Source organism: Corythoichthys intestinalis, chromosome 8, assembly GCF_030265065.1.
Source record: "Corythoichthys intestinalis isolate RoL2023-P3 chromosome 8, ASM3026506v1, whole genome shotgun sequence".
Taxonomy (NCBI): domain Eukaryota; kingdom Metazoa; phylum Chordata; class Actinopteri; order Syngnathiformes; family Syngnathidae; genus Corythoichthys; species Corythoichthys intestinalis.
Genome location: NC_080402.1, coordinates 56,668,918 through 56,689,400, shown reverse-complemented (window position 1 = coordinate 56,689,400; position 20,483 = coordinate 56,668,918). Strand labels below are relative to the sequence as shown.

The window sequence follows — 20,483 nt, the reverse complement described above, 5'->3', positions numbered from 1 at the left end:
ATAAGAAAAAAAAGAAACACAAACAACAACAAGAAGTACATTGAACGTCTACACTAACTATTAATATGTTGGTGCTATCGTCAGCTAGATGTATTTCCGGTTGACACCATGTGGGGGGCCTGTTGACCAGGGAAAGAAAGGGATGGGGGTGGGGGAGTCGATAAGCTAAGTGATTGGGAGGGGTAGCGTGTACACAAATCAGCTCTGTGATCGAGAACCCAGTAATCGAGTGAATCCTTTGTGAGTGTAGCCCGTTGGTAACCAACCCTACACCGCCCCATCGCCAATCCCGGCAATGGGACCCCCCATCTGAGCGCAGCCCATCCCTCCTCCCTAAGCCAAGCAAAGGAGCCATCGTCACCCCCCCCGGGATCCAGGCTGTTCCCTTGGGAAGAGGGGACGCACCACCAACCCTACCCCCGTCTGCCCACCCAGCCCACGAGCCGCCACCACAGCCCCCCAACCAGCACAGCATGCCACGGGACCCCCAGCAGCCCACCAAGCCCAGGGCAGGGTCCCCCGCCGAAGCAGGCGACATCCAGCCGATACACCGGCGTCCAGCCAACGACCCGCGACAGAGCGCAAGGCGGATACCCACTCAGAGAAAAGGGGAAGGCGGAGGCAGGAGAGCGCCGAGGAGCCGCCGCGACGCAAGATCGAGCGAGCCCCGACCTTCCCCCACTCCCGCGGCCGGCAGCCCAGACAGAGGGGAGGCCACGCCATTGAAAAAAGTGCGGGACCCACCTACCACCCTATTACTGTGGCTGCCAGGTTCCTGGCTGGCAGCTATTACCCAGCACCGTGATGGGATTGTGTGGAGAGGGTAGTGCAATGAATGCATTAAAATAGGAGAGCTCGGCTTGGGGCAGTGGGACCGCTGCATGGAATTTCTGCCAGCCGCCCGTACAACCGCCCTTTGGTGCAGCTCTCCCGTGGAGTATGATGTGTGTGGTGTGTTAAATAAGGTGCAGGAATGGCAGGGCCTGCTGTGAGGAGGTGACCGTGAGCACCCCCCCCCCCCACCCCCCCCAAAAGGTCCCATCCATCCCACAACCTTGGTGTGTGTTGCATTAAAATCAGGGGGGACCAGGCCAGGACTGTATGGCCCCGTCCCAAGTTTCCCCGGAGGAGTGGATGAGTATGTAGGTGCCAGGGTGAAAGATATTTACAGTGCAAAGTGAGGAGTGCGTGAATTAAGAGGTAGGCTCCCGCAGGCGTGGCCCCGTCCACCAGAACCACCGACCGCAGTACGGCAGAAGCGCAGGGCCCCGATGAACCCCCGCCTCACACCACCCCCGGCGCACCTGCTACCGCCCACCCCTCCCCCTGCCGCCTGAGCACCCACCCCTAATTGTCTATGGGTTTCTTTGTAGATTACACCCATTGACTGACTAAACTGACTAAACTAAAAAGGAAGAAAATTATTTATCAAATGCCACTGGGAGTGTGAGAATGCTGTTCAGGTGTAAACATGTCTGGTTATCAGCTGTATAAGGATGCATACAACTACCCGGGACACCCCGCATATATCAATTTATGTATAAGTTTTTATTATTGTTGTGAATCGAACATTGTATCACCTGAACCAATACACATGGAAGTTTGTATGAGTTAATACAGATTTATTTTGCATTGATCATTTAGCCTATCAAGTAATTAGGTTCATATTCGTGAGAAATTTGCCTTGCTCCTCATTCAATAATCTGGTACTATTAATATCCCTGCCCCAACAAAAAGTGTACATGCGGGTTATGCTGTGATATTGTCCCCACCAATGTTGAGAACAAACCTACGCCTTTGCAAAAAGATTAGGCTTTTATTGAATAAAAAGATCGTTAGACAATGAGCATACACAACCAGGAAGAAAGTATTAAGACAACAAAATTGTAAGGCAAAAAAAATGCTTAAAAATAAATGCAAAGCAAAAAAAAAAAAAAAAAAAAATTTGAACTATTTTGAACTTTGAACCAATATTAAGCATAGAAATACGTACTCAAAAGTAATAGCACATGAATGATTGACAATATCCCCTGGGCTGAACTCTCCATTCCGGCAAGAAGACTATAAAAATAAAGAAAATACAAAAAAATAAACGCATGACATGGCCTCGTGAAGAGGATTTCCCCTTTTATGATGATCAAGCTCTGTACTTTCCAATGTTAGTTAAACCACATGAGAGTCCATTTAGACATACTGTTTTATAAGAATCATCTTCAAGGGCCAGTATCAAATGAATTAATCCCAATGCTCATCCACAAAGACCAAATGTGTACTTTTTGACAACTATTTACAACCCTCCTTTCATTCTGCCCACAGGCCAAACTAATATTTGCACACTTTCATTAGGGATAAATGTAGAGCTAATCTAAACTTAAGCTACAACAAATGAGTTTTGTTGCTCATACCCATCCCCCCCATGCTACCATACCTTCACTTGATCAGAATTCTTATGTCTATTCCCATCTCACTTTCACCTTCAGCCCTTTCTATTGATCCCTTTCTCTGTGCTACCTTACAAATTGCAGCCCCTTGGTTCGGTGGCCTACCTTTTATCTTTCCGGTACTACCAACACCTTATGGAGTGTCTTCAATTTGTACAGGGTACAATCAAATTTCAAGACTACTAAGGTGTTCTCGAAAGAAGTGTGCTGCCCACTGTCAGAAAGCTTGGTGTCAGCCGTAAGTCGTGGGTCTTGTAATAGGATAACGACCCGTAACACACAGCTGAAAAAAGGCCCAGAATGGCTAAGAAGATAAAATTGGCTTTTTCTGAAGTGGCCCATTATGAGGCCTGATCTAAATCCTATTGAACATCTGTGTACTGTAAATTTAAATGTTCAAAATAATCAAATGCACTGAGTAGTGTAAACTCAGTTTTACAATATGTTCTAGTAACTTTTACAATTTACACAAACTTTGAATTTGAAGTATTCTTTTTTCAGTAGCTAGAATTCTGACTTTTTGTTTAAACTATTTGTGTAAATTAAGTAAACTGGCCTAACAAGGCATAACTTTAGCAAAATGTTTATATTGAAGTAATAAAAAACCATTGTGTTCTATACGAATACAGTGGGGCAAATAAGTATTTAGTCAACCACCAAATGTGCAAGTTCTCCTACTTGAAAAGATTAGAGAGGCCTGTAATTGTCAACATGGGTAAACCTCAACCATGAGAGCCAGAATGTGGAAAAAACAGAAAATCACATTGTTTGATTTTTAAAGAATTTATTTCCAAATTAGAGTGGAAAATAAGTATTTGGTCACCTACAAACAAGCAAGATTTCTGGCTGTCCAACAGGTCTAACTTCTTCTAACGAGGTCTAACAATGCTCCACTCGTTACCTGTATTAATGGCACCTGTTTTAACTCATTATCGATATAAAAGACACCTGTCCACAAGCTCAGTCAGTCACACTCCAAACTCCACTATGGCCAAGACCAAAGAGCTGTCGAAGGACACCAGAGACAAAATTGTAGACCTGCACCAGGCTGGGAAGACTGAATCTGCAATAGGTAAAAGCTTGGTGTAAGGAAATCAACTGTGGGAGCAACTATTAGAAAATGAAAGACTTACAAGACGACTGATAATCTCCCTCGATCTGGGGCTCCATGCAAGATCTCACCCCGTGGCGTCAAAATGATAACAAGAACGGTGAGCAAAAATCCCAGAACCACACGGGGGGACCTAGTGAATGACCTACAGAGAGCTGGGATCACAGTAACAAAGGCTGCTATCAGTAACACAATGCGCCACCAGGGACTAAAATCCTGCACTGCCAGACGTGTCCCCCTGCTGAAGAAAGTACACGTCCAAGCCCCTCTGCGTTTCGCTAGAGAACATTTGGATTATCCAGAAGAGGACTGGGAGAATGTGTTATGGTCAGATGAAACCAAAATAGAACTTTTGGAATACTGAATTGCATCTGAAGAACAGCATACTCACTGTGAAGCATGGGGGTTGAAACATCATGCTTTGGGGCTGTTTTTCTGCAAAGGCACCAGGAAAGAATGAATGGGGTCATGTATCCTTCCATCAGCAAGGGCATTGAAGATGAGACGTGGTTGTGTCTTTCAGCATGACAATGATCCCAAACACACAGCCAAGGCAACAAAGGAGTGGGTTCGTAAGAAGCATTTCATGGTCCTGAGGTGGCCTAGCCAGTCTCCAGATCTCAATCCCATAGAAAATCTGTGGAGGGAGTTGAAAGTCCGTGTTGCCCAACGACAGCCCCAAAACATCACTGCTCTAGAGGAGATCTGCATGGAGGAATGGGCCAAAATAACAGCAACAGTGTGTGAAAAGCTTGTGAAGAGTTACAGAAAACACTTGACTGTTATTCCCAACAAAGGGTACATCACAAAGTATTGAGATGAACTTTTGGTATTGACCAAATACATATTTTCCACCATGATTTGCAAATAATTTTTTAAAAAATCAAACAATGTGATTTTCTGTTTTTTTCTCCACATTCTGTCTCTCATGGTTGAGGTTTACCCATGTTGACAATTACAGGCCTCTCTAATATTTTCAAGTGGGAGACCTTGCACAATTAGTGGTTGACTAAATAGTTATTTGCCCCACTGTATGTTCCTACACTAACATAACACATTGTAGATATACATGTAAATGAATGAAATATTTGTATTAAATACTTTGTTCCTCCCATAGTTCAATGTGCTGACAACAAAATCACACGAAAATCAAATGTATCAACCCATGGAGGTCTAGATTTGGAGTTTTACTCAAAATGAAAGTGGAAAAACGCACTATAGGCTGATTCAACTTAAATGTAAACAAGTCAAAATGAGGCACAGTAGTGTGTGTGGTCTCCAAGTGCCTGGATGACCTCCCTACAATGCCTGGGCATGCTGCTAATGAGATCACGGCAGATGTCCTCGGGAATCTCCTCGCAGGGCATCACTTAGCTCCTGGACAATCTGAGGAGCAACCTGGCTCTGCCAGGTGGACCTAAACATAATGTCTCAGAGGTGTTCTTTTGGATTTAGGTCAGGTGAACGTGGGGGTCAGTCAGTGTTATCAATTCTTTCTTCCTTCAGGAACTGTTGCATACTACAGCCACATGAAGTTGGGCATTGTCGTGGACCAGGAGGAACCCAGGTCTCACTGCACAAGCATATGATAATGAGTCCAAGGATTTCATCCCGATACCTAATAGCAGTCAGGGTGCCATCATCTAACCTGTAGAGGTCTGTGTGTCCTTCCAGGGATATGCCTCCCCTGACCATCACTGACCCACCACCCCGGTCATGCTGAATGATGTTGCAGGCAGCATAACATTCTCAATGGGATCTCCGGATCCTTTCACGTCTGTCGCATGTGCTCAGGTTGAACCTGTTTTCATCGGTGAAGAGCACAGAGTCAGTGGCATAATTGCAAATTCTGGTGGTCCATGGCAAATGCCTCTTAAGCTCTACGGTGATTGGCATTGAGCACAGGGCTCTCTACAGGATGTCAGGTCCTCAGACCATCCTCATGAAGCCCATTTCTGATTGTTTGGTCAGAAACATTCACACCAGTGGCCTGCTGGAGGTCATTCTGTAGGGCTCTGGCAGTGTTCATACAATTCCTCCTTGGCTACCGATCCTGCTGTGGGTTTAAGGATCTTCTACAGCCCTGTCCAGCTCTCCTGGAAAAACTACTTGCGTCATGGAAACTCCTACAGGACGACAGGTTGGTCCTCAGACTGTCCAGGAACTCAATGATGTGCTGGCCCAGATCTGGGTGGAAATTCCTCAGGAGAACATCCACCACCTCATCAGGAGCATGCCCAGGCATTGCAGGGAGGTCATACAAGCGTGCAGAGGCCAAACACACTACTAAGCTTCATTTTGACTTTTCTAAAGGACATTACATCAAAGTTGAATCAGCCTGTAGTGTGTTTTTCCACTTTCATTTTGAGTATAAATCTAAATCCGGACCTCCATGGGTTGATACATTTCATTTTCAAGGATAATTTTTGTCTAACTTTGTTGTCAGCACGTTCAACTGTGGAAAGAACAAAGTATTTAATAAAAATATTTCAGTCGTTCAGATCTACAAGGTGTTATGTTAGTGCTCCCTTTATTTTTTTGAACAGTATATATTGTGCAAGCAATGTTCAAAAACAAAATGCAAAAACACTGACAGAGCCTATCTAGACTCCAGCAGTTTAGATAGCGTCAAGACTGACACAACCAAACACAGCTACTATGGCGAATTTTCATCTGGCTTTCGTCTCGTCAGACGAAAACTGGCATTCATCTCGGTATGTTTTAGTCTTCCAAGACGCGTTTTTAGCTCCTCATTGTCATGGAAAAATTATTTGTCGACGAAATATTTTTGTTATCGTCATCGTTAACTAAAACAGCACTGGTCTGGAGGAGGCATCCTTCAAACCTGACACAACTGGGGCAAAATATTTATGAAGAGAGGGTCAAAATACCTATTTAATATGGTCATACTACTCTATGCACGCCATTTCCACAATCTGCACATGGCTTCTTAATATGGTAATTTATGCACTTAACTTTTGCTGTGATAGACATATGAGTTGTTACTTTTGCGAAGCACTTTAGGGAGATATACTGCGTTCATGTGTATCAGGAGATCTGTGTTGAAAAGTTGAAAAATCGTTCTGATGTGTTGTAAAATCGTAATGTGGGATAAAAGCATGGTTGCTACAGAGAAAGGCAGCCTATTTTCATGCTCACAATACATCAAGGTTGAGTGACTGTTTGGCACTTATGTAATAGAGATTTTTTTTTTTTTTATTACTCCAACAAAACGTTAATGTAGCATCAATATTACGGTGCGTGTGCCAAACTGCCAATCATACAGTTGACTGTGCAAATGAGGTTAGTGCCAGATAAAGTGCCCATCCTTATTGTTCGGTTTTATCTCTGTGTTGATGTTTGCTTGGTTGCTTATTCCTATCAATTGTGAATTTATATGGTTTAACTTTACTCTTTACCTACAGTATCAGGCAGTTGACTGCAGTGTACTACTCTGATGCAAATCAAAGTAGCAGATTAGCTGCCGTCTTTTAGCAAACTGGCTATGAATACATTGACAATGAAATGCGATTTGAGTGAGAAGCTCTCACTCAAGAGCTTTGTCTAGTATTGTGTTTATATGGGGTATTTGAACTGTATTGATACCAATGCTATGTATTGCTATTTGTTTATATGACCAAAATGAATAGAATTAATCCGCTTAAATTAATTGCCTATCTTTGGGATGTAACCTCTAACCATTTTTTAATGTGTGGTTATCATAATTTCCAGCTGTTTTACAAACATTTAATTTGTTACTGCAGTCCCTGTAATCTTTAACAAGATGTCTTGTTTTTTATTTCTATTTGACTTGAACAGCATTACTCTTGTAAATGGATATTAGAATGTTATTTGCTCGCAGCAAGGATAAAAAAGCAAGGAAGAATGAGAGAGGTAAGCTAGGTAACCTACCTAGGCAATTAAACCGCTTTTGAGTCACAACTTACCATGTGAAAAACACTAATTAATTGCATAACAGTTACAGTGATATATCCCCATTTGTCCAGACAAAGTAGTGCAACAGAGTGTAGGAAGAGGTGAAGGAGAGATGGAAGTTGATGAGCAGAAGTGAATTGACTATCAACAAGGGGCGTCCCAATTTTTATTTAGAATAGTGATGGTTGAAAAAAAAAGTCACTTTTTTTTTTTACAGAAACTTGTATTTTCACTTAATTATGTATCGTTAAAAAGCGCTATTTCTGACTTTTTACATTAAGTGCTATAAACAAAAATTTACTTGTTCGCTAATGCCCCGCTGTGCCCCAGTATTGCATTAGGTCTACACCCCTGAATAACATTTGAGTACATGAAAAGTAACGGTCATCATACCTTCGCTAAAATAACAGATTGATTATGACCCAAGCCTTAGGAGCATGTACAGGTAGGTTAGGAATTGGCATATAATTATGTAAAGAGTTATGTTAAACAGAGGACTGTTGTAATTGAAAGTGCTATGAGCGCATTTGAAATGTTCTGGTTATCCACATATCTTGATCCTGGTTAATGGCTGATGGGTGTGCTGCTTTTAGCGACAATGATATTTAAATGGCAATTGGAGCTGCAACCCTACTTCGCTTCATCTTGCTGAGAGACAGTGTTGAAGTGTATGTGCATGTGCGTGGCTTTTAAAGAGATCAAGATGTGCCCCGTCAGCCAGAGTGAAATCATTAGTTAAACTAATTGCTTCTCACATGTGATTCCTCACTTGTCCTTCCGCTCTCCATCAAGTTGTCAGCCTCTCTTTATGTTCTCCACCTCCTACTGCACACCTTTTTGAAGTGGTTTTTTTTTGTTTTGTTTTGTTTTTTTTTATCCTGTCAACGCATTTTCCATTCCTGGAGAGTTTTTGTTGTTGTTGGGACAACCTCACAATAAATTTTCTATCAAGACTTATTTTTCACCATTGTTTTGCATGTTTCTGAAAATAACAATGTTCTGTATAATACTCTTTTATTTCTGACTTGCTGGGTGATTTTCCCAAGTGTGTACATTTCCATATCTTCTTTAGAGATTCTTATATTGATCGATTAATTGATATATTGGTCCGTCAAATAATCTAACCAGTTGAATTGCCCTCATTAAGTCTACTTATACAGAATCCAGTGGAGGAATGCAACAAAGTAAAAGTACTGCGTTACTGTACTAAGTAAATTTTAGCTGTATTTGACTTGGGTACAAATATGAAGTGGTACTTTTTACTTTTACTTCAGTACATTTTACAGCATGTACCTGTACTTTTTACTCCACTACTTTTCAAATTATTGCCTGCGTTACACATTACTTTGGTTTTCTTCTCATTGTGAATTGATGGTCTCGTTTTCATGCCTCCGGGGCAATCGCTAAGCCCCGTGAACTATGCCGTAATTGAGCACTATAGGCCGCAACACGAGTACAAGATTAGGCAGGTGAACAAGATATTGACCAATAAAAACCACCACACTCTTGTACAGTAGGTGGCGAATGCACCTGATAGTTGTTTGCAGTCCGCCATTTAGCTAAGTTATGGGGTTTTTGAGCTTTTTAAGCTTTTGTTTACAGTGCAGCTAATTTTATTGCTTTTTTTCCATTCAATAAAGTTTTAAATAAAACAGAGCAGTCAATGTGTATGTGTACAGTGGTACCTCTACTTACGAACACCTCTACGTACAGAATTTTCAGGTTAAGACAAACACGTTTTGATGCATTTTTATGCATTATAAACATTGTTGTTAATCTTACTTTTAAGAAGTAATTACTCACAGTTACAAATTGCTTCTCCCAAAAAGTAATTGAGTTAGGAACTCAGTTACTTCACTGTAAGAGTAGTTAGTTACTCAGCAAAGTGTTACTTTTCATGTTCTACACATTATTAGATTATACATTCTATAACATCTTACACATATATATATATATTAACTGATTTAATTGAACTGATTTTTTCATGAAAAAAAACGTGGATCCCATTTTTTGCATTCTTTAAAAAAAAAAAAAAAAATCACCTATATAAGAGTGTAACGGTATACAAACATTAAATTAACTCTCAAATGCTGTGAGAAAAAAAGCCTTTTTGGTTTTCCTGTTATATTGAACCTGCACCTAACCTTGACTTGTGTGTATTGTCACTCGCATATATATATATATATATATATATATATATATATATATATATATATATATATATATATATATATATATATATATATATATATATATATATATATATATATATATATATATATTTATATTTATATTTATATATATATATACAGTGCCTTGCAAAAGTATTCGGCCCCCTTGAATCTTGCAACCTTTCGCTACATTTCAGGCTTCAAACATAAAGATATGAAATTTAATTTTTATGTCAAGAATCAACAACAAGTAGGACACAATCGTGAAGTGGAACAACATTTATTGGATAATTTAAAGTTTTTTAACAAATAAAAAACTGAAAAGTGGGGCGTGCAATATTATTCGGTCCCTTTACTTTCAGTGCAGCAAACTCACTCCAGATGTTCAGTGAGGATCTCTGAATGATCCAATGTTGTCCTAAATGACCGATGATGATAAATAGAATCCACCTGTGTGTAATCAAGTCTCCGTATAAATGCACCTGCTCTGTGGTAGTCTCAGGGTTCTGTTTAAAGTGCAGAGAGCATTATGAAAACCAAGGAACACACCAGGCAGGTCCGAGATACTGTTGTGGAGAAGTTTAAAGCCGGATTTGGATACAAAAAGATTTCCCAAGCTTTATACATTTCAAGGAGCACTGTGCCAGCCATCATATTAAAATGGAAAGAGCATCAGACCACTGCAAATCTACCAAGACCCGGCCGTCCTTCCAAACTTTCTTCTCAAACAAGGAGAAAACTGATCAGAGATGCAGCCAAGAGGCCCATGATCACTCTGGATCAACTGCAGAGATCTACAGCTGAGGTGGGAGAGTCTGTCCATAGGACAACAATCAGTCGTACACTGCACAAATCTGGCCTTTATGGAAGAGTGGCAAGAAGAAAGCCATTTCTCAAAGATATCCATAAAAAGTCTCATTTAGTTTGCCACAAGCCACCTGGGAGACACACCAAACATGTGGAAGAAGGTGCTCTGGTCAGATGAAACCAAAATTGAACTTTTTGGCCACAATGCAAAACGATATGTTTGGCGTAAAAGCAACACATCTCATCACCCTGAACACACCATCCCCGCTGTCAAACATAATTGGTGGCAGCATCATGGTTTGGGCCTGCTTTTCTTCAGCAGGGACAGGGAAGATGGTTAAAATTGACGGGAAGATGGATGCAGCCAAATACAGGAACATTCTGGAAGAAAACCTGTTGGTATCTGCACAAGACCTGAGACTGGGACGGAGATTTATCTTCCAACATGACAATGATCCAAAACATAAAGCCAAATCTACAATGGAATGGTTCAAAAATAAACGTATACAGGTGTTAGAATGGCCAAGTCAAAGTCCAGACCTGAATCCAATCGAGAATCTGTGGAAAGAGCTGAAGACTGCTGTTCACAAACACTCTCCATCCAACCTCACTGAGCTCGAGCTGTTTTGCAAGGAAGAATGGGCAAGAATGTCAGTCTCTCGATGTGCAAAACTGATAGAAACATACCCCAAGCGTCTTGCAGCTGTAATTGAAGCAAAAGGTGGCGCTACAAAGTATTAACGCAAGGGGGCCGAATAATATTGCACGCCCCACTTTTCAGTTTTTTATTTGTTAAAAAAGTTTAAATTATCCAATAAATTTTGTTCCACTTCACGATTGTGTCCCACTTGTTGTTGATTCTTGACAAAAAAATTAAAGTTCATATCTTTATGTTTGAAGCCTGAAATGTGGCGAAAGGTTGCAAGATTCAAGGGGGCCAAATACTTTTGCAAGGCACTGTATATATGTATATAATTGTTATAATTTTTTAAAATGAATTGTCTCCCATTTCCCAATTAAAAACTGCTAATTCAATAACTGAAAACAAGCCTTAATCCATTTTGTCCAATATCTGTTTATTGAACTGAAGTCGAAAAACAATATACGTCGATATATTGGTGTTTTCCACGACGACGCGAACGTCGTGGAAAATACAAATATTGGGCGTATTTTGCTCTGAATCTCCTGTCGTTGCTCTTGTTGTTTTGATAAAACAAAACAAAAAATCACACAAGGTTCATGGATATGCCATTCAATAAAAATTTAGGGCAAGTGACTATTTTGCTAATAAAAAAATTAAAAAATCAATTATATTGTAGCATCTACAAGGACGCCAACTTGGTGATGATAATGCACACTCAGCAAGAAAACAGTCAATTAATTGTACTCAACACAAATTGTCTGTAAAAAAATAAAAAAAATAAAAAAAAAAAAAGTTGCCCAAAAATTTAAGATGACGCGAATGCTATGCTAATGCCCTGAGCCAATCATCATCGCGTTTGCAAAAGCGTCACGACCCCCTTCCTTCCTCCTCCTCCAGTTCTGCTTTTCTCTCCCAGGCAGCTGTGAGCTGTGTGAAGTAACGCGGCAACGCACCCCCTTCAGATCCTCAGTAACGGTAACAGTGTTTCAAAGATGGGCAAAGTAATTAATTAGATTAATTACTCCTGAAAAAAAAATAAAACCGTTATGCTCTAGCACCGTTATTATTAACACTGATTATATAAGAATTATGTCTGAATTTTGGGGGGCTTGGAACGGTAGGGTATTAACATGGAAAACGCGTCTCTACATGCAGAATTTTCATGTTACAAAACTACTTCCAGAACCAATTAATTTCGTAAGTAGAGGTACCACTGTATATATACATACACACATACATATATATTACATTTTTGCATCAGTAGAAGAAATGTTTATATACTTTAGTACTTTTTACTTGTAAAGTACATTTTTAAGCAAGTAGTTTTGCACTTTTACTTATTTTTTTCTTTGATACTTGTACTTATACTTAAGTAAGTTTTTGCACCTGTATCTGAACCGTATTTTCAGCACCATAAGGCGCACCTAAAAGCTTTCAATTTTCTCAAAAGCAGACAGTGCGCCTTATGATAAGATGCACCCTATACAGAATATGTATCAATATTGGTCAGTCATTGCGTGACATTCCCATTAGCGCAGCACCGTCTAGTGGATAGATAATAAAACCCAAACCACTACTACTACTACTTTTACTACTACTACTGTGCCTTATAATGCTGTGTGCCCTATATATGAAAACAGTTTAAGATAGGCCATTCATTGAAGGTGCACCTTATACACCTTATAGTGCAGAAAATGCAATACTTTTACTTAGGTAAAAAAAACTGAGTACTTCATCCACCACTGACAATATTACGCTTAGTATACATTTATGTGAGTGGTTGATACAAAAGTCACTTCGATCATGCTCCTCCAAATTTTTTGTCAAAATTTTTCACATACGATAGATATAAAATATTTCAAGCTATACTTGATAACCAATGACAACTAATTTTGCTACTCATTAAAAATTGCAGCTGTGTGGGGTTCACTAGCTCAAGAGGATCACAGTTTTCTTTGTTCCGCTCTCTATCCTTGAGGGGGAAAAAAGGTCAAGTCCTTTCTCAATGTTAAGTCAACTTTTGGTGAAACTGCCGCACATTTAATTAGGTCATATTTATTACAATATGCTCTTAATTTTTCTTATGTTTCTTCTTTTCAAATGTTAAGGCCATTTTGGAACTATGCAACATTTGTTACTTGCTTTTCGTAAACATTTATTGTCTTGAAGCCCAAAATGTTTCTGTTTTAATTCATTCCTGCAGATAATCACTTTTGGTCTTTGATTCAGCAATATTGTTCTACACTGGATTCCTTTCTCCTGTTGACTTATGCACACAATGTATTGTCATCCAGTTATTTTCCCTTCTGCATATAACAACAACATATTAGTCATTTTTCTCACAATCATTGTCAAACTGTCTGAAAATGAAATTTCTTGTGTTACCAGATCTTTCTGGATGCAAACACCATCAGGCTGGGCAACATTCCCCTTGGCAGTGCAGTGGACCCACTGGAAGGTGCGGCAGCAGGTACCACCTACACCAAACAGACGGGTGTGTACGAACTCTGTGCCTGCGCTAACGGCAAGCTCTACTTATCGCCTGCTGAGAAAGGCTCAACCTGCCAAACAACAAGTAACTTTTGCCTCTGGAGCTGAAAGTTGAAGGTCTTGAGAGAGGAAGAGAGAAAAAAAACAATGGACCAATCGGAGAGAAGCTAAAGCTAGCCAACAAACTGAATTGAAATGGATCAAGCTGGCACTAAAGCGATTGCAAGCCAACAAGTTTCTTATGGATTGTAGTATGACAAGTCATGTGTGAATTTGTCTCGAGCTAAAGAAGTAGCTCGACAAAGTTTGGAGAAAATTGACCACCAGCTCAGTCACCTACTAAAATGGATTGTGCCAGAATGGCGTGTTAGTCAACAGAATGGATGAACTTGGCAGAATTGCAGTAATTTAAAGGAGTCGCACTGAGGACATAGATGGACAACGGTAGTACTATCTGTCGGACTATCAAATATCTACGGCCTTGTGGCTGTTGTTTTCTTAAGTGCAAATTAAGTGGTCATGGAAGCAAAACTTGAAAGCAGGTGTAGTGTTCATCAAATGACCAAAAAGTTAACAAAAATGGTTATGACTGCAATCTCACCAGCAGGAACACAGAAAAGGACCATGGGTTAACCTCAGCTGCTGGTCGCTGTGGACAGCTACCACTTTTGCTTTCATAGGGTGGGAAGCTGAGGCTAACTACTGGACCAAGCTATACCAGAAAGGCCTTCCCCCTCCTACCCCGCTAGTATTTCCACCCAAATATTAATTAAAGTATGACTGACCCCCAGCACCAGTCCCATAATGGTGTCGCTACCATTCAAAAAATAATCAGTTGTGCTTTAGCCTTCATGTCCTTCTTCCTGTATATAATTCGATTTTTTAGGGTCTTAATTATTCCACCAGTTTAGATTTTCTCATCATCCATCAGTATTAGATTTGTTTTATTGTTTTTTTTTTTTTTTTCCTCTCAGCGCGGTCAGGCTCAGGTTACCAGCAGACATGCAATGCGATAGTGGTGGTTGACTACCACACCCAGGCAACAGTCTAGTCAGTTCAGGTCTGGTAATGAAAGTTAATTAAAGGTAGGATGAATTTAGCATTAAACGGGATACTGCCAGGGGTGAAAGTGGCTAGAATTTCTTGCCGGAACTCCCTGACATATACGTCCCCACAGAGCCAGTATTACTTTTTTTTTTTGAGGGTGGTCAAACCTCCTAAAACAAAAGAAATGCAAAGAAAACTGCTTTAACTGCTTGCAAATATACCTATTAAACACAACAGGTTCTTCACATGCGTTAGGCTTCTGCAGGAGGCTGCATGGATAACAAGCTGTATAGCGGCTCTCGAGGACCAGAATTGCAGACCCCTGGGCTACTGCATTACACATACTGGAACAAGGCATACATGAGATACTGGTTTTGATGCAAAATTGTATTTTTTTACATAATGTGCAAAATAACAGTTAACAAAAACACCATACAGTTACCCCAACATCCATCTCCTCATTTTTATTTTCCCGCATTTCGACACATCTAAATGCAAAACCCCAATTTTAACTACTTAAGAACATAGGATGTAGAGTGCATAAAGGAAACCATGACTAGAAAGACTTGTAGTTCTTAAAAGGTAAATGTTAGTGTGAGTTATAATTTGATATTAAAACCCCTCTTGATATTTGCACTTTAAAATTTGTAAACTTAGTTTACCTTGTAGGTCACCATTGTGGTTGACGACACAGACACATACACATACACATACACATTCACTTCCAGAGTATGACTCTGGCGATGTAAACATGTCATCTTTTCAGCCCTTTCAATTTGAACCCGAGAGGAACATTAAAGAGCAGGACAGCACTGTCGATATTTCACAAAACGAGCAGCAAAAACAAAATGAACAGGAAAGACGGGACGAGACAAGAGTAGGACAAAACTGGTAGTGTTTATGTGACAAGTTCGTCCAGTGACAATGACAGCTGTCAAGAACTCCAGTTTTCATTTGCAGTTCTTCACAGCAAACTATTGTGTAATCAATCTTATTCCAATATAATTACGGAGATTTTTAGCATCCGATCTGCCGTGTGCTTTACTTATGATGAGGACATACAGTGAAACACAGCAGTTTGATTATTTTTGTAGATAGTCCGTGCATCACAGCAGACGAAAACGTGCCATTTGCCTCACACCTAATTAGCTCCGCCTCCGTGACCAAGACAGTGCTACACCAACCATCATAATTTTGTCATGTAAAAGTGCTGACCAGATGATCGTCCTGCTGGTGTTCTTACTCCCGAAGCTTTTGTGGCAGTGAATAAGCACTTTTTTACATTCAATTGGACCAAAGGGTGCCAAATAAACAAGTTACATAACAAACATACATATGCAACATGAATACGGTGAAAATAAATGCTTAAGACGGACAAGTGACACTGAAAATGAATGAATGAATCTATTAAATTTAGTTTGATTGTTGGCTATTTGTATCATTTCCTGCCCAATAGATTATAATGACGCCTTATTTTGCTCATTGATATATAAGAGGACTCGTTCACTGCATGCAGGTACCGTTCAAGACCACACTTTTTAGTAACATAAACACCACAAAAACCATGTTATTTTTTTCTACATCGATAGTATGTGTATTGTTTATCGATATATTAGCTGCAGTCATTCACTCAAGTCTTTGGATGAAAACCAACAAATATGTTACGATCCGCGAATGCGGAAGCAAAGTTGGACCCCAGAAGCAGACAACAATAACAGAGGGATTGCCTGCAAGGGTTTATCGAACACACAAAACGAGCGATCGCGAAAAGGGGGGAAAAAAAAGGGTCTGTGACAGTAGGTCGGGATCAATAAATTAAAAAAAAAAAAAAAAACGAGGGAAAACCGCTGTGAGAGGCAGACGAAGAAAAAAACAACTGGCAACAAAGGGATCGAGAATACAAACCGTCAAATGGCAGCAAAATATCTTGGCAACCCGTCTAGGATCGGTTTAATGACAGTGCTGAATAGCTGGAATTGGATGCAGGTCGGGACCTCATCCCACAGCTCTGTAACAAAACAATCTGACCAGCAGCAGAATATGACAAAACCATGACAGTTGTCATACTAGCTTCGCTAGTATGGAGCACAGGTATTCTCCCAGTAGCAACCATTCTTCGTGTTTACCCCCAGTGTGCATTGCGCGTAAAACATGGCGCCCTCCATAGGTCAAAACATGTATCAAATATTTTATGTGTTTCTAATAATATATTTTAGAAAGCAAGAACAATTGTGGCCTTTTAGAGCCTACAAGTCTTTAAGTCAGTGGTACTCTTTAAAATTGAAGATAATGATAATAATAAAAATTGACTTACTGTATATATTATTTAGGAAAAAAAAGTAACATAAATGAACTAAAATAATACAAATGACTAAATTATGCACAGAGAAATGGAATATATATTGAAGATAACGCAAACATTGACTTTTTTCTATTATAAGGAAATAAATAAGTAACATAGGTATATGAACAAAAACAAGTCCAAAGTGCAAATTAACTATATTGCCGAATGTATCACATTTGAGACGAGCATTTCTGGACCTCATTGCAGTAAAAAAAAAAAAAAAAAGTTTAAAATCTTATTGTTTTCAATCTCACGCATGTAATGCTTATTTTATCATTTATGATACAAATTAGAAAACATAGCTACAAATTATTATTTTTAAAAATATTTTAAAATGGTTATGCTTAGAGCCACATAAATCTTTCAAAAAAAAAAAAAAAATCAGAATTTTCTGTTTATTATTTCTGGGGTCAGGCATTAACATGGGTTAAAATGGAAGATGCTCTGAATCTCCCCATCAAAGCAAATAAAGTAAAATGAAATAAGACTCTTCAACTCTTTCATGTATCTTAAAGATCTGATCAATTTTCCGCTGCACTGCCCTTTTCTTATTGCATTAATTCAACAAGCTTGTTGTTTTTTTCTTTGTTGTTGTCCCAGAAACCTGTGCATTTGAACCAATCAGAGCTAACTATCCATGCTGATCACATGTCAGTTTGTCAGCCAAATGAATAGACGACTGGAGTCCAGGCAGGGTGGTTTGCTCTGACCGTCGCGAGTCGACTGTCTTGTCGGACTCAGATACACACGCGAGGAGAACTCTTTGGAATTAATAAATAATAAATATCGGTGGAAACGGATGATGCTACACAAGCGCTTTGTTAGGCTTGTTGTTCACACATGTGTATGTAAATCATACGTTAGTCGATTGTTCTCATCGAGATGTGTGTGTAGCAGCCAGGCAGTTTTTATTTGTTTGTTTTTTTAACATGGAGGTTTGACAGTTACGGTCAAAGATCAAAGCACTGTTCCGCCCCCGAATTTTATACTGGAACGGTGTACCAGCCCACTTTCACCCCTTGGCAAGACCAGATATTTGTGGGAACAATTTGAGAAAAAACTCTTCTCTACTGGCACGGTATGATTAGATAAGTTTCGGGAAACTTACAACAGGTGTTGGATAAAATGTGAGCACGCCCTGCAAGTCTTCCCAAAAGAGCGAAAGCTCATTAAGCAGCAGCTCTATAGTTTGCATCATTGTAGCTGTGCTGGCCAGAAACTCTCAAACTTTTGTCTGTGAGTGACATAGCGAACATGTTTTATCCATCCATGTCCATGATTCAACAGCTCTGCAAACTATAAGAAGATTTAAGAGATTCCACAATAATATTTTGTGAAAGTTGTTTTTCTATTGATAGGAAACGTGATGTGAATATGACGACTAATCAGATTAGGTGTAATCCCCCGCCCCTGAAGGGCAATGAGCTGAATAAGTGCTGTATGTGCTTAGTAAGATGAAGGCTCTGAAGTGGTGTGTTTTTTTTTTTTTTCTCGTTTCTTTGGATTTTTTTTTTTTTTTTTTTTTTCCAAAAGCGATACACAGGTGCCTTTGTTGCAGTTGGAAAAAGCACATCCAAGTCCGGACGTTCACACTCTCCTCAGTGAACATCTGCTCTAGTGTCAACCTATTTATCGACCTACCTACCCTCCCCAGATTCCTCCTTCTTCCTGGGTTTGTATTGTCAGTATATCCAATGGAAAAAAGAACGATACAATCCTGGTTTTGTTTTGTTTTTTTCTCACTCTGTTCTCTTAATGATTTTACTCTTTATAATAAAAAGCACAAATGATGCCATGTATATATCAATACCAATAAAATAAAATAAAAGACAATATTGTTTTCAAAGAGTGTCCAGGGAATCATCTGTTTTTTCTCTGTTTCCACATATTTTTTTATTTATACGCGACATTGCAGTATACAGGCAGTCCCTGGGTTACGAACGAGTTCCGTTCCTACGCTGGCGACGTAAACCGAATATCTGCATAAGTCAGAATTAACCCTTTAAGTCCCCCAAAATAACTATCCAAAAGTACAGTGGTACCTCTACATATGAAGTTAATTCGTTCCAGCACCTTGTTTGTAAGTCGAAATGGTCGTATGTCGAGCAAGATTTTTCCAGAGGAATACATTATAATTCCATTAATTCGTTCCACGGCCCAAAAACCTACACTAAATCTTTAATAAACACTGCTGGTACTATTACAAATGGCAATTACACATAGCAAAACAAATAAATTATAAATAAAAATCGGAATAATAATATAAGAATAATAATAATAATAATAATTCCTGTAATAATGTAACAAATCGGGTTCTACTTTGGCGGACGTTTTTTGCTGTACCTGAACGCACCGCGTGACTGACGTGTCAGAGAGAGGAAGCGGTGGAGGTTGAGAGTTTCACTTTCAATGTTTTCTTGACAACACCATCAACTTTTGTGTTGGATAAGTTGTGAAATAAATGATAAAAACCTGACGTAGCTGGCGATTTCTTTGGCGGTTACCACAATAATAATTGTCACCTTAACTCATAAAGTCTGGCGAGCGGTGGTCGGAGAAGGACCATGGAGATGTATTGTTCAGCCAATTCACGGATGCGCACTCCACGCTCCTATTTCTCTATAACTTGCATCTTCATTTAGTCGGTAAGCGACTAACCTAACCTTTGTACTTGTTTCACCACTTGTACCAATCTGTCAGAAACCTGAGTTGATTTCTCACGTAAGAAAATTTGCTGTGCGTTCGTCTGCGGTGCTGTCAAGTCGTCATATTTCGAGCATGTCATTGGATGTAGAAACAAATGGCGAGTCAAAATTTTCGTTGGATGTCGAAAAAATCGTGTGGCGAAGCGATCGTATGTCGAGCTACCACTGTATTGTATTTTGTTAAATAATGGAGGATACACTGCCCTCTGGTGGCAGCGTTGGGTCTGGCTGGACTGTCGCCTTATGACTGAGGAGCAGACTCTCATCGGACTTGGATAAAGGACAGCTGCGCTCTTGTTTGGCCCACATAAGGTTGTCAATTTTTTCAGCTAATATATAGTGTTTATTATGGTAGCTGAGAGGTGTCAGGCGAAATGCAAATTGAATTGGAAATAGAAAACAGCACAAACCCCAATTGCAAACACTTTGCAAAAGAAAAAAGCATGAACGCAAACTGCCACAACACGATCCCCAATTCCTAATGCGCGATTGCAAATTTGCAAAAGCACGAACCCTTATTGCCACAACACGACACCAAATGGCTCGCAGCACGAATGCAAAAGGCTTGCAGCACAACAGCAAAATCCCGCAGCACGACGGCAAGAGGATGACCCGGAAGTTTAAAAAGAAAAAAAAAAAAAAAGGACAACACATTGTATATTGCTATATGTGCTTTGTGACCATCTCTACAGACCTCCGTGAAGTTGCCCCTCCCCCCGCCCCCATCAGATGCAAATTTATATAAAAATGATGTCCATCGTTTGTGCTGTAAAAGTTTTGTTTGTGCT

The 20,483-nt window shown here is 39.8% G+C and overlaps 1 protein-coding gene across 2 annotated transcripts in view; it reads left to right on the top strand.

Annotated features, from left to right (window-relative positions):
* Nucleotides 1–19,198, top strand: part of LOC130919936 (zeta-sarcoglycan) — a 650,031-nt gene extending 630,833 nt beyond the window's left edge. For both annotated transcript variants that reach the window (XM_057842610.1, XM_057842609.1), the window contains one exon: nt 13,498–19,198. In XM_057842610.1, the coding sequence (XP_057698593.1) occupies nt 13,498–13,714 (217 nt within the window). In that variant the 3' untranslated portion in view covers nt 13,715–19,198. The remainder of the gene's footprint in view (nt 1–13,497) is intronic.
* Nucleotides 19,199–20,483: the final 1,285 nt, after the last annotated feature.